Genomic DNA, 13,784 nt, shown 5'->3' with positions numbered 1-13,784 from the left:
ACTCTTAGACTTATAGCTTGGGTTGTTGTTGTTATGTGCCGTGGAGTCGGTTCTGACTCATAGTGACCCTGTACAGGGTTTCCGAGGCTGTAAATCTTTACGGGAGCAGAAAGCCTCATCTTTCTCCCATGGATCAGCTGGTAGTTTCGAACTCCAGACCCTGAGGTTTGCAGCCCGATTCGTAATCACTACGCTACCAGAGCTCCTTAGATGTTTTTTTACTATGATTATAAATGTGAAATGTTTGATAATGAGTCCATAAATGAGCAATAGGTATATTGCATTTTGACAGCCTCTTTGTTATTCATATATGGGAGATGAAAGAAATGGGATTAGTACACACTGAGTGCTGAGGAAAGGAAGAGAATTAGTACACATGAGGGCTTTAGGGTTGCTGTAGTTGAAATCAGCTCAATATTAGGGGTTTCTTTTGTGGGGAGTGCTTACCATGTTTCTGGTACTTTGCATAGATTATAGTATATACAATTTGTGAAGTAGATATTTAGATGTTCCTCATTTTACAGTTGATGAATATAAGGCCCAGAAAGGGTACATAAATTGACTACAGCTAGTTGGAACTGAAAGTAGGAATCAAATTTAGGCAGGCGTCATTTTTTGCTTCATATGCCTTGATTGGAGTCTTGGTGTGGCACTGTGGGTTAATGCATCCCTTTTCAAAACCGTTTGAACTGCAAGGTCAGCGGTTCAAGCTCACCAGCTCCTCCTTGGAAACCCTATACTGGGTCGCTATGGGGCAGATTTTTATAAAAAGGCCCATTTTCCCGTCTTAATGTGTATGTGGCCTAAAAGTAACACAGTTGGGTTATTTTGTTTTTTTTTAAATTGAGGTATCTTTACATAATTAAAATGAACAGATCTTAATTTTGATTACTCTATATTCTTGTGTAACCATTACCACCCAGAACAAGATACTGAACATTTTTCATAGGAGGAGAAAGTTCTCTTGTGCCCATTTCCAGTCTGTTGAACTGCTATCCCTTCCCTATCAGGCAACTACTGTCTGATTTCTGTCATTACAGATGACTTTTGCTTTTTCTTAACTTCATATAAATGGAATCATACAGTATATGTTCTTTTTTATATTGATGTTTTTTGTGTAACTTTTTGGGTTTGGGGTAGATGGGAGAACTGATGTTGGTGGTGCAGGAGGGCAGGTACCAAATTGAATTCCTACCCAAAAGAAAGGAGGGAAGATGACTGGTACCTTTTATATGAATTGCAGCATTGTAAAATAGGTATTATCTCTATTTTGCTACTGAGGGATCTGAAGGTTCAGCAGGATGAAATACCTAATGGCTGGTATCTCAGAGCTAACAAATAGTAATGCCAAACCTTGAACTCTAGCCAATGGGACCATAACTAACAGCCATGGATGACTTTTCCACACTTTTAAGAATTTAAAAAAAAGTCCCTCAAGTAAGAAAGTTAGAAATTGCCTGTTGTTGTTGTTAAGTGCTGTGGAGTCGGTTCCGACTCATAGCGACCCTGCACAGGGTTTCCGAGGCTGTAAATCTTCACGGGAGCAAAGCGCCTCATTTTTCTCCTGTGGAACCACTGATAGTTTCAAACTGCTGACCTTGCGGTTCACAGCCTGATTTGTAACCACTACGCTACCAGAGCTCCTTAGAAATTGCCTACTTCTCTGTAATTAAGTAAGGTTTGGGGAAGCCAAGATCAAGGTTATGAGACCAGGAAATACAATAAGTACTTTAGAGAGCTCCAAATGGAAAAGGGAGTTAGCCAAGCAAGGAAGGTGGGAGATTGCTTCATTCCTGGCCAGGAATTCCTGGAAGTTTTGGTAACTAAACCTGAGGAAATCCTATTCCTTCCTGACAAGAGAATCTCCTGAATTTAAGGACCGATGCCTTTGTTTTAGGCGAAGATTTTAGTGAGACTTGGCCAAGGTCTTCCAGGTCAGTGCGGAGGAAAAGATTGTTATATTTTTTCCTTTGTGAAGATTCTTTAGCATTTGCACTGGAATTGGTGTTTTCCCTTCGAGAGACCTTCACATCTTTTCAGGGGCCACCATTTGTTCCCCAGTGTTGTTTTCTGCATGACTGGGTGTCAGAACTGACTTAAGGGCACTTGCAGCAACAACCTATCCCCCCAAGCATGGTCTGCAATGGAGAGAATTGAAGAAAAGTTTCATGTCACAGAGTTACAGCGATGGGCAAAGAATTTATAGGCCATTTTCTTGAATTAGTGGTGTAACATTGGTTTGAATTGGCTATAAAGAGTCATGGAGCTGTTTATACTGATTAAAATAGGATCCCTTTAACCATTCAGGTTTTAAAAATGTACTTGGATTATTATATGATATACAGATGAATTCAAAACCGAGTGTATAAATGCTAAATATTTTTTCATCTCAGAAAAATTAGGAGTAGAAATGCCTACCAAATTTCTTGAACTTTCAGTCAGTTATGGAAAACTCAAAAGAATTTTTATGACCACATTTTCAAAAATGACAAAATATTTATAACTAACAGGAAAGATTTAAAAAAACTAAGAATATCTTTATTATATAAAGAATGAACATCTGCTACAGGAATGAAATGAACAGATTCAAGAATTTAGAAACTGATTCAATGATTCAGTAGTACATGATAATGATAACATTTTAAATCTATGGGATTAAAATAGAATATTCAACACGTATTAGAATTTTTGGCCAAGCATTTGAAACAAAAGCTAAAATTCTCTCGTTCCTTAAACCAAATTAAATTGGATAAAATATTTAAATTGAAATGTCTTGAGAGACAGGAATTTATTGTAGGCTACAACACAGAGCTCTTAGAGTTAGACAGCCTGGGTTTGCATCCCATCTCTGACAATTAGTTATTGTAAGACTTTGGGGAAATTGCTTAATCATTTTGTGCCTCAGTTTTATAAAATGGACTCAATATAAAAAGTTCCTCGCAGATTATTATGAGGGTTAAATGGGGTAACATGCTAAGGGATTTGGGACAGTCTTTGACACGTAATTGCTATTTGAAAGTAACTATTATTATCATCGTATTGAAAAAAGTGAAACCATAGAAGTACTAAAAGAATATATGGCAAATAATGTTTTAAGTTTTGGGATGAAAGAAACTTTTTATTGTGAATTGAGTAAAGATTTACAGAGAAGATCATTAGTTTTGTATTCAACAAATCACATACTTTGTTTCATCTCATTGATTACAATCCCCTCCACATAACAATAATCCCACTTCATGTAGTTCTTATTTCCATTTCACCTTCCATCCCATCCCTGCTCAACTTTGTTCTTAGGTAAATGTTGCCCTTTTGATCTTAAATGATTAACCATTTCACAGTAAACATACCTTAATACTATTGCCTCTCCTCCACCCCATCTACTGCTTGGCTAAAAACTGGGCCACAGGGTTCCAGATCTTCTGAAGGATGACCGAGGACCATAGTCTCAGGCTCCTTCAGTTTCTTTCTAGTCAGTAAGTCCATTCTTTTTTTTAAATTTTTTTTAATTTTGTTTCTCACACTCTTCCTGGGACCTTCGAATGTGACTAATTTCAGAGCAGTTGGTAGTGGCAGTTGGGCACCATCTAGTTCTTCTGGTCTCAAAGTCATGTGGACTTACGTTCACACGTTCCTTGGTCCATTGATTCTAAGCATCTTCAAATTTGCATCACTCTTCTTTCTTCCACACATGGAGAAACCAGTAGTTGCACCTTACATGGCCACTCATGAGCTTTCAAGTTCCTAGTCACTACTCACTAAAGTAGGATGTAGAACATTGTCTTTGTTCTCTTCTGCCTGGTATTATGCAGAAGGAAAAGCACTGAACCACAAGGTCAGTTTGAACTGCGAGACCAGTGGTTCAAGTCCTCCAGCCATTCCTCAGAACCCTATACAGGGTTGCAGTGTCAGAACCGACTCAACGGCGCTTAACAACAGCTGACCATGGTGTGCCTGAGACTATGGTCCTGGGCCTGCAAGTCCAGCAACTCATTGCCTTAAGATGTTTGATAATATCTAAGTTTTCATTATTTTGCCCCCCCCCTGTATGCTTCATCACATTAATAGGTGTATTAGCAGCAAAGGTAAATACCCATGTACATTTGTTGTTGTTGTTAAGTGCCATCAAGTCAATCCTGACCCATAGTGACCCTGTCTAGGGTTTCCGAGGAGCAGCTGCTGAGCTTGAACCACCGACCTTGCAGTTCAACTGGCTTTGCAGTCTGGCACATTAACCCACAGCACCACGCCATGTACATTTAACCTCTATTAAATCCTTATATATTTGTGGGTGGTAGAAACATTTTTTTATCACATCACAAAAGCCATGCTTCATAAAGGAGAAGATGAGAGATTTTATAATTAGAAGTTCTACACATGGGGAAAGAATGACTTGTGAAAAACGAAGCAGGTACTGTAGGTCCCTATCCATAGTAGGGGCAGGTTGTGGCACACACAGCTGTTCATTCATTGCTCCCAGAGCTGAAACTGGAAGACAATTAATAGAAAGAAGTCAGCTGATTGCCCCTTGGAGGAGTTTGTTTCAGTGTTTAAATGTTTTGGTCTGTTTACAACAGCCACATTCCACTTCAGGGAGAAAGCAGCTATTGCAGTGGTCTTGAGAACAGTGGTATTCATAAAAGCAGAAAGTGAACCAACACACACTGCATTGGTAGCAGAGGTGACAGGCACAGAACAGAAATCCAGGAAGACCTCAGCTAATCACACTGAGGTTTTGCCTTTAGCAAGCAACACCAAGAGGGTGGGAGTCTAGAAGTGACAGAAAAGATTGCAAAAGGGAGGAAGTCAATAGAAAATTAATAAGACTTTTCAAAGGGAGACACTTGCTTAGTGCTATGCAGTATCAAGAGATGCATGGAATCCCAGCCATGATGGGCAAGTGAGGATTTCTAAATAGGGTTTAGGTTTCTAAACAGGCACCTGTGATGGAGTTCAAATACCATCAACATTTTTGTGTAGGTTTTTATGTACGTATTTTGGAAAGAAGGCTCAAAACTCTCATTTGAACCGTTTTTGTTAAGTGCCGTCGAGTCCAAAATCCCAAGGAAAAAAACAAACAAAACAAGTACACAGATTAAAGAATCATATTTAGAGTAAACTGTTGGGGATAGTTTTCAGATAAAAAGGCAAGCGATCCTTCTCATAAAATCACCTTCCCATAGATTTTTTTTCCTTTTTTAAACTTTTATTATGAACTGAGTGAAGGTTTACAGAGTAGATCATCATATTTACATTCAACAAGTCGTATACTTTGCTTCATTACCATGATTGTAATCTCTTCCATGTACCATCAGTTAAAGGTAATTACCTTTATTCACGTTAACTCTTGCATTCCTCCCTGTGTCTCATGATACTTTCATCTTTCCTCTGCCAACCTCCCTCTTGTTGTATATTGCCTTCTCTATCACCCATGTTAATAGGTATCTGCCCTCTAGTGAGTAAACCCTCACCCCAACCTGTTTACCATCATGGAATATTTCTTTTATAAAGAAAACCTTTTCTTAACTTTTTGCAATGATCTCATAATATTTGTCCTTTTGTGATTGACTAATTTCACTCATAATGTACTTCAGATGCATCCATGTTGTGAGGTGTTCTGTAGATTTGTTATTCTTCATCATAGAGTTGTGTTCTATTGTGTGTATATATCAAAGTTTAATGTTTACTAAATCTTTCTGATATTTCTCTTTTTTACTTTGATATGTAGATGTATTATTTTTCTTTGAGATTACCCTGAAATTTAGTAATTTTTCTCTTGCTTAAAACAATGTTTTATCTTGAAATCTACTTGACTTCCTCGACATGTGGAAATTCTGTATCTACACTATTCCCTCTTTTTGCTTTTTATTTGACTTCATTATACGTTCATATCTCTGGTTTCCTATTTTAATTCTTGTTAGGTTTGTTTTAGTTTAAAATACTCTCTCTCTAGATTGATTTCTGTGTGGTGTTGTCATGTATGGTAATCGCAGGTTGTTGTCTGCTGTTGCAGGTTCTCTGTCCAAAGAGCACTTTTTAGCATCTTTTATAAAGTCGGCCTGATCATGGCAAATTCCTTCAATTTCCATTTATCTGGAAATACACTAATTTCACCAACTTATTTGCGGGATAGCTTTGCTGGGTATGAGATTTCTCAGTTGGCAATTTTTTTCTTACAGAGTTCTGTATGTGTCATCCCATTACCTTCTTGCCAGCATGGTTTCTGCTGAGAAATCAGAGTTTAATGTTATTGGTTCTCATTTGTAGGTAACTTTTCATTTTCCCCGAGCTGCTTTCAGGATTCTTGTCTGGTTTTAAAAGTTTGATTATGATATGTCTGGGTGATTTCTTTTGGGACCAATTCTGTTTGGGATTTGTTCAGCTTCTAGTATGCTTAACTTCCTGTCAGAGGGAACACTCTGACCAGTCCACCTGAGTTACAGTTTTCTACTCCCCCTCTAGCCAGGTCCTGAACACTGATGTGCCATATCGCACATGGTTCCTGGCACATACTGGGTTTGGCATTGCTGTATTCCAGTCTCTCAGCTGTTAGAGCAAGCAGTGTATAGAGTAATGGGTGGAAGAAAAACAGTGATGTTTTTTAGCCAACTGTGGACCTTGACTCCGATCACTTTCCACCCTAGCTGCTGTTCCCACCAACCAGGACCTAGCCAACTGCTTCTCCCCAGGGTTCCTTAAGTGTTTGTTACTTTCTTAGATTCCACAACTTTTCTCTCTCTCTTTTTTTTTTTTTTTAAGCAAAATGCAAGGTTGGAGTTCAAGAGAAGGAGCTAGCATGATTTAGTTCATCAGTTTTTGAACGACATTATCTTCATAGTGATGATTAACAATACAACTGCTGTCACTTCAGGGGAAAATGACTTTAATACAAATTAAGAAAAAAAAAAAATCTTACTTTGCTTAAATGGAAATATATTTAGCCCACAAATGTTTGAAGGAAGTTTTAACTTCACTAATATTAGAAGAAGAAGAATACATACTGGTGGCACTATAGGATAAGCTCTGGGCTGCTAACGATAGGTTGGCAGTTCAAATACACCAGCAGCTCCATGGGAGAAAGATGAGGCTTTTTTGCTTCTATAAAGATTGATAGCTCAGGAAACCCATACAGGGTCACTATGGGTTGGAACCGACTGGATGGCACCTAATAGCAACACCACCACCATACCTTTGGTAGAACAAAAAATAAAGGATTTTAAAAAGTAGTGTACTCAGTGCTGACATTATTCAGTAATATAATGTCATATACACACTACTGATGAATACCTAATTCAATTTATCCCTTTTAGAAAATATCAAACTTACTTCTACTTATTACCATTGACTTACAGCAACCTTAAATATTGTTTCCAATACTAAATCTTTACAGTAGCTTCATCTTTCTCTGTCTAAGAGGTTTGTGGGTATGAACCATTGACCTTTCAGTTATCAGACCAATGTTTAACCCACAGTGCCACCAAGGCTTCTTAACTTATCTCCAGAATCTTAAAATGTTTATTCCTTAACCCTGTTGTTCTCCTTCTGGAATTCTAGCCTAAAGAAAGCTTTCATTATGAAAAAAATCTTGAGGTACAAAGGAATGCATTGAAATAGTATTTAAACTGTCAACCCAATGGCATATTATGACTTTATTAAAATGGTCTTCTTGAAGAGTATGTGAAAAAAAATTTCAGTAAGCAAAGTATATATACAAGGGGACTTCAAAAAGTGTAGAAAAATTCCGTTATCATGTAATTTTTCTATGAGCTTTTTGAAGCCCCCTTCATATTTATGTTGATTCCTTTGAGAAAACAATTCTGTGAAGAAATCTGCCCTCATTATTGCTAGTTACCCACTTTGATGACTGGTTTAGGAATCCTGGTGTGGTGCTGTGGGTTAATGCACTGGACTGCAAAGTTGTTTGAACCACAAGGTCGATGGTTCAGACTCACCAGCTTCTTGGAAACCCTATACAGGGTCGCTGTGGGTCGGAACTGACTCAACCGCACTTAACAACTGGCTTATTTTAATTAGCATAATTGTTCAAAGATCATCTAACTTGTAGCATGTTTCAGGACTTCTTTATTTTTATTATTATTATAATTTCATTTCTTTTTATAGTTGAATACTATTCCATTGAATGTATATACCACATTTTGTTTCTCCATTCATAGGTTGATGTTTTGTTGTTACGTGTCATCGAGTCAGTTCTGATTAATAGCGACCCTGTATAGGGTTTCTGAGGAGCAGCTGGTAGGTTTGAACTGCCAACCTACCTGCCAACTGGTGTGGTGATACAGCCCCATACCAGACGCCCCAGACATTGATAGATATTTAGATTTTTCTACCTTTTGGGTATTGTGAAGTGTTTCAGTGAGTACTGGTGCACAAGTGTCTGTTTGTATTCTCGCTGTCAGTTCTTTTGAGTATATATCCAAGACTCGGATTGCTTGGGCATGTCCTTAGTAGCACAGTAGGTTAAGCATTGGGCAGTTAACAAAAAAATCAGCTGTTTGAACTTATCAGCCACACTGAGGAAAAAAGATTTACAGCCTCAAAAACCCAGTGGAACAGTTTTCTTCTGTCTTACAGGGTCATTATGAGTTGGGTAGGGTCTTATGGTAATTCTGTGCTTGAATGTTTGAGAGACTGTGGAACCGTTTTCTGCAGTTACTTGTTAAGTGTTGTTGTTAAGTGTTGTGGAATCAGTTCCAACTCATAGTGACTGTCAATAGGGTTCTGATATACCAGGTTATAATTTGACCTGCCATAGTTAGGCTTCCAATTTTTCTATATCCTCACTAACAGTTGCCATTTTTCATTTTTAAAAATCATAGCTATTCTAGTGGGGTGAAGTGATATCATGATTTTGATTTGCATTTCCTTAATTTTTTCACACATAATTTGACTGACTGGCCATTCAGATATCTTTGGTGAAATGTCTGTTCAAGTCCCTTGCCCATTTTTTTGTTGGGTATTGTCATTTTGTGGTTAAGTTGTAGAATTTCTTTTATACTGGATATTAAGTCCTTTTCTAATATATAGTACTCAAGTGTTTTCATCTAATTTGTAGATTGCCTCTTCGCTTTGTTTGATGTACAAAAAATTTTTAATTTTGATGAAGTTGAGTTTATCTATTTTATCATTTGTATTCCTGCTTTTGGTGTTGTATCTAAGATATTGACAAATATCTTAGAACCAACTTGATAGCACTTAACAACAACATTTTAATAAACAATCCCTTTCAAAATATCCCTACAGTTTAACAGGATCCCAGTTCTCAAAGCCCCTCTTGGAACCTTGCTACTCATGACCATTGCCATCACTTGGGATCTTGTTAGAAACGCATAGAGTCTCATTCCCCCAGTTCTCATAAGCTCCCAGGTGATGCCATTGCTGTTGTCCATGGACCACCCTTAGCAGTAAGACCTTACAGCACTCTCTTGAAGCCATTTTTTTTTTTTTTTTTAAACTGGATCCAGATGTAGATTTTTTTTAAAGTGGATCTTTGCTTTCACCACATCAAAGGAGGGCAAGATTGAGGATGCACTCTATGAATCTTTGAGAGCCACAGACTAATATAGATATGACAGATGTGCCCTGTCATAACAACATAAGCCTGCTGTGAGGCCCAATTTAATCCATCTCTCCGCAGCATTCAGAGTGTCTGAACTAGAATGTGTGAAGAATAACTGATAGCAGTCTAGCCAGAATAAACCGAGATGGGGAGACTTCTAGTTGGAAGAAAAGACACTGTGCCCATACCATGCATGCCTAATGCAAATTCATTAGCAGTTTATCATGCAACCATTAGGTATGGCCAGAGTTATTTTAAGTTACAGTGTCATCACAGGAGTCTGTGTGGAAAGTTAAGGAGTTATAAATTACTAGTGTGTGAGGCTAGATCAAGAAATCACTTGTTGTTGTTAGGTGCTATCAAGTCGGTTCTGACTCATAGTGCCCCTGTGCACATCAGAACGAAACACTGCTTGTTGGTCTTGCACCATCCTCAGTTGTTACTACACTTGAGCCCATTGCTGCTGCCACTGTGCTAGTCCATCTTGTTGGGGATCTTCCTCTTTTTTTTGCTGACTTTCAATTAGAGGCAAAAAGAGTTGGCAATGGATGGTGGTGACAGTTGTGCCACATGGGGATTGAAGTTGGTGTGGCTGGATTGTACCTGTAGCATTGCTTGAAATGGCAAGTGTTTTGTTGAATATATATTGCTATAATTTTTTTTTTAATCTTTAAAAATATCAATTAGACAAGATAGAAATGGTTGAGAAGAGAATCAAGGTTGATGCTCAGTGACTTGTGTGAATAAGTTTACCTAGAGATTGCAGAAGGAAGACAGGTCTGAGGTCTGTGTCTTACAGATTGAGTGTGGGGCATGCTGTGTGGGTGTGCAAAGCCTGGAGATGCAGGAAGGAGTGGACTGGAGCTCCAGACACTCTCAGAGTATTCCTGATGATGTATATGAAGCTACAAATGAATGAATGTTGAGATCCTTCAGAGAAAGCCCTCAAAGTGAGAAGAGACGAGTGCTGAGTACGGATGGGACTCTCTGAAAGAATAATCAAACACTGCGATGGAGAGAAGGTATCCAGAGAGGCAGTTGACATGAGAGTCTAGAGAAGAGTTCAGGATGGCTTGACTTCCATTTTATTTTACTAAAAGGTTGATGATCTTCTAATAGATCACACTAGGATCTTCTAATAGGTCTTCTCCAGCATTGGTGGTCATAAGTGTTTGGTTTTGTTGTTGTTTGCTTCTAGCTAACCAGTTTGCTTCTGTGCATTTTTAAGGTCCTTAAAATTCTGGTCAGGGCAGTGATTGATGGGGTGACTGATCGGAATGGAGAAGTCGCAACTGGCCTCAAAGGAAAGCTGCAGGAGTTATTTGGCAGGATAACTTCAAGAGTGACAAATGATGGCGAAATCTGGCGGCTGTATGCCCAAGTGTATGGAAATGGGCAGAGTGAGAAGCCTGATGAAATTGAAAAGGTAAGTCTTCCTGCCCTCCTGGACCCCCTTACCTTTTGTTTGAGCATGTGTGTAGGAGAGCGCTTTTTAGATAGATGAGGGAAGAGTTTGATCATTGGAAAGTTAGGATAATGTACTCAATTTTTCACTTTTGATTCAGAATCTTGCACATAAACACTGTGAATTGTCGACAGGTTAAAACTTGTAAACATTGTTTTATTCTCCTTTCCCATTAATTTTTCCTGGCCCTCTGTTTCCTACAGAAGGGTCTCTTTGACCTGCTGCCCCCTACTGGACCTACAGTAGACAGCTGGTTTTTGTTTTTGACCCCACCCCTTTCTACAGGGTCATTGCTAAAGAATAAGGCAGATTGGGTAGAAGGACAGAAACAGTGTTTAGATCTGAAATGAGAACTACAAAAGGGAAGAAAAAGAAAGTAGATACGGATGTTGGAAAAGTCTTTAAAAGCCTAAACATCGAATGCTTTATAGAGGTGGTTCTGCCCCTTTCTCCCTAGTGCAGTAGAATACCAGTGACTTAAGTTATGCCAATAGCCTCTTATCTTAGAACTTGAAGGAGCCCCTAGAGAGTTCCCAAGGTTAGAATAATTGTTTTGTGTTTCTTTGTATAACCATTCCAACAAATCAAGTGTATTCCTTCCATGGGTTTGGAATTAACCACAGTACAGATAATCTAGCGGCTTCATAGCCATCTCGTCCTCCCTCAGTTCACCCAGCTGGTTTCCACCAGTGCCTTGTCAGCCAGCCCGAGAACACAGACTTGCATGCACCCACTCCTACTTTCTGTCTCTCCACTCCTTCTTGAATTATGTACTCTCTTGAATATACGGAATTAAGGGTATTTGAATTCTCTGATCTGTGATTTCTCCTTAAGGAAACCACAAAGGAGAATCGTGAAAGAGAAAGAATGCCTTTCTGGGAATGTACATGCCTCAGAAATGACAGTTTTCACCAAATTCACTCCTTATTCCTTCAACTGGTCTCTTAAGCTGAATGCTACAAATGCTAGGGAAATCTGTCCACTTCTTATAGATTTCCAAATATGGCCTTTAACACTTCTCCATTTGATTTCCTTTAACTGCTTGTTGCTATTGTGTGTGCATCTGCACCCCTTCTTTGAGGAGCATAAGGAGTGTGCTATATTACACAGATGTAGGGTTTTCAAGTTGGGATTAGTTCCATATGACTTGCAGGAAACCTGGATTTGAAATGTGAATTCTAGTTGTATTCTGAATGTTGTTCTTTCTCTTTCCTCAGGCATTCCAGTATCTCTCTAAGGCATACAAGTGTGACACACACTCCAGTTGTTGGGAGAAAGATGTGACATCATTTAAGGAAGTGGTTCAGAGAGCCTTAGGACTTGCACATGGTATTTGATGGTATATTTGATATCCATGGCATGTTTTAATGTGTTTGGCACTAATATGAAAGAGTACTTACTAGTCAAATTAAAATTCCATTATTAATTATTTGATTATTTGATTATAAGGAAGTTGTGTTTAATTCAGTGGACATTTTAGATCAACTTCTATGTGTTGGCATTTTGGAGCAATAAGAAGAGTTAGGATAGCTTGAATAAGTGATGGGTATTAGAAAAGTATTTAGAGATGTTAAATAGTTTTACAACTGTACTTAATTTTACTCTACAGAGTCTGTTTGTATTGATTTAATAGTATTAAGGAAACCAGTTAACTATTCCCTGATTTATGTTCTCACTTTAGTGAAAATATTTATTTTTAAAAACAGAGATCTCTGGATCACATTGCAATAGACAAAGAACAATGACATCTACAAAAGAAATGTAAAATGTAATCTAATTCCTATCTGAGACGTTTAAAGGGTGTTTTGGTGGGGAGGGATTGTAGGCATAAGTTTACATATAAAAGTTAACACATCTGCTGGGTACATACATTACACATAATGACATCTTTTAATTGTTTTCATTCATGGAAAATATACTGCTTCAATAGTAATATACTATTCTATTTGTATTTGAATATGGGTGTGCAAGGACTTGGGAATGCAGTTCTAATAAAATAGCAAAGCCACAGTAGTAAGGAGTGTACCTAGGACTGTGAAACTATCTTAAAGACTTCTTCCTGCAACTAAGCTACAGCAGGTAGGGTGGCAGTGAGGGACAATGACAAAGGCAGAGCTTTAGTATCAAGGAGACCTAAGCCCCAGGACTTTGGGCGAATTACTTATTTTCTGAGCCTTAGTGTCTCTTACTGCTAAATGGAGATCCCTCCAGCCACTGCCATTGAGTTGCTTCTGACTCATAGCAACTTCAGGGCTGTAAATCTTTATGGAAGCGGATAGCCTCATCTTTCTTCCTCAGAGCAGCTGGTAGGTTTGAACTCCTGACCTTGTAGTTAGAAATCTAGTGTTTATCCTATAGTGAGTGCCACCAGGGTTCCTTAAAATGGGGATAGTACCTACATATGGAGTCCTGGTGGGGCACTGTAGGATAAGCATTGTACTGCTAACCACAAGGTCAGCAGTTCAAACCCACCAGTCACTCCTTGGAAAACCCTATATAGGGTTGCTAGAATCAGAACTAACTCGATGATGCTTAACAACAGTGACAATTTACATACAATTGTTTTGGAATATAAATGAAAACATTTAGATAATAGTATTTTTAGAGTACTGGTGTGGTGCATAGGATAAGCACTGGACTGTCCACCTCAAGATCAGTGGTTCAAACCCACCAGCCAATCCAATACAGAGTCTCTGTGAGTCGGAATTAACAACAACAATAGTATTTGTACACCGTTTAAATAAT

At 38.4% G+C, this 13,784-nt stretch overlaps 1 protein-coding gene across 1 annotated transcript in view; it reads left to right on the top strand.

Annotated features, from left to right (window-relative positions):
• The window catches only part of LOC102830147 (tetratricopeptide repeat protein 27-like), a 310,736-nt gene that overhangs the window by 289,075 nt on the left and 7,877 nt on the right, over positions 1-13,784 (top strand). The window contains exons 16-17 of the mRNA XM_006835274.1: positions 10,803-11,000; positions 12,257-12,368. Of these exons, the coding sequence (XP_006835337.1) occupies positions 10,803-11,000; positions 12,257-12,368 (310 nt within the window). The remainder of the gene's footprint in view (positions 1-10,802; positions 11,001-12,256; positions 12,369-13,784) is intronic.

The sequence above is a fragment of the Chrysochloris asiatica genome, unplaced genomic scaffold (genome assembly GCF_000296735.1).
Source record: "Chrysochloris asiatica unplaced genomic scaffold, ChrAsi1.0 scaffold00016, whole genome shotgun sequence".
Taxonomy (NCBI): domain Eukaryota; kingdom Metazoa; phylum Chordata; class Mammalia; order Afrosoricida; family Chrysochloridae; genus Chrysochloris; species Chrysochloris asiatica.
The sequence above is the reverse complement of the archived record's forward strand: the minus strand, read 5'-3'. Positions and strand labels throughout refer to the sequence as shown.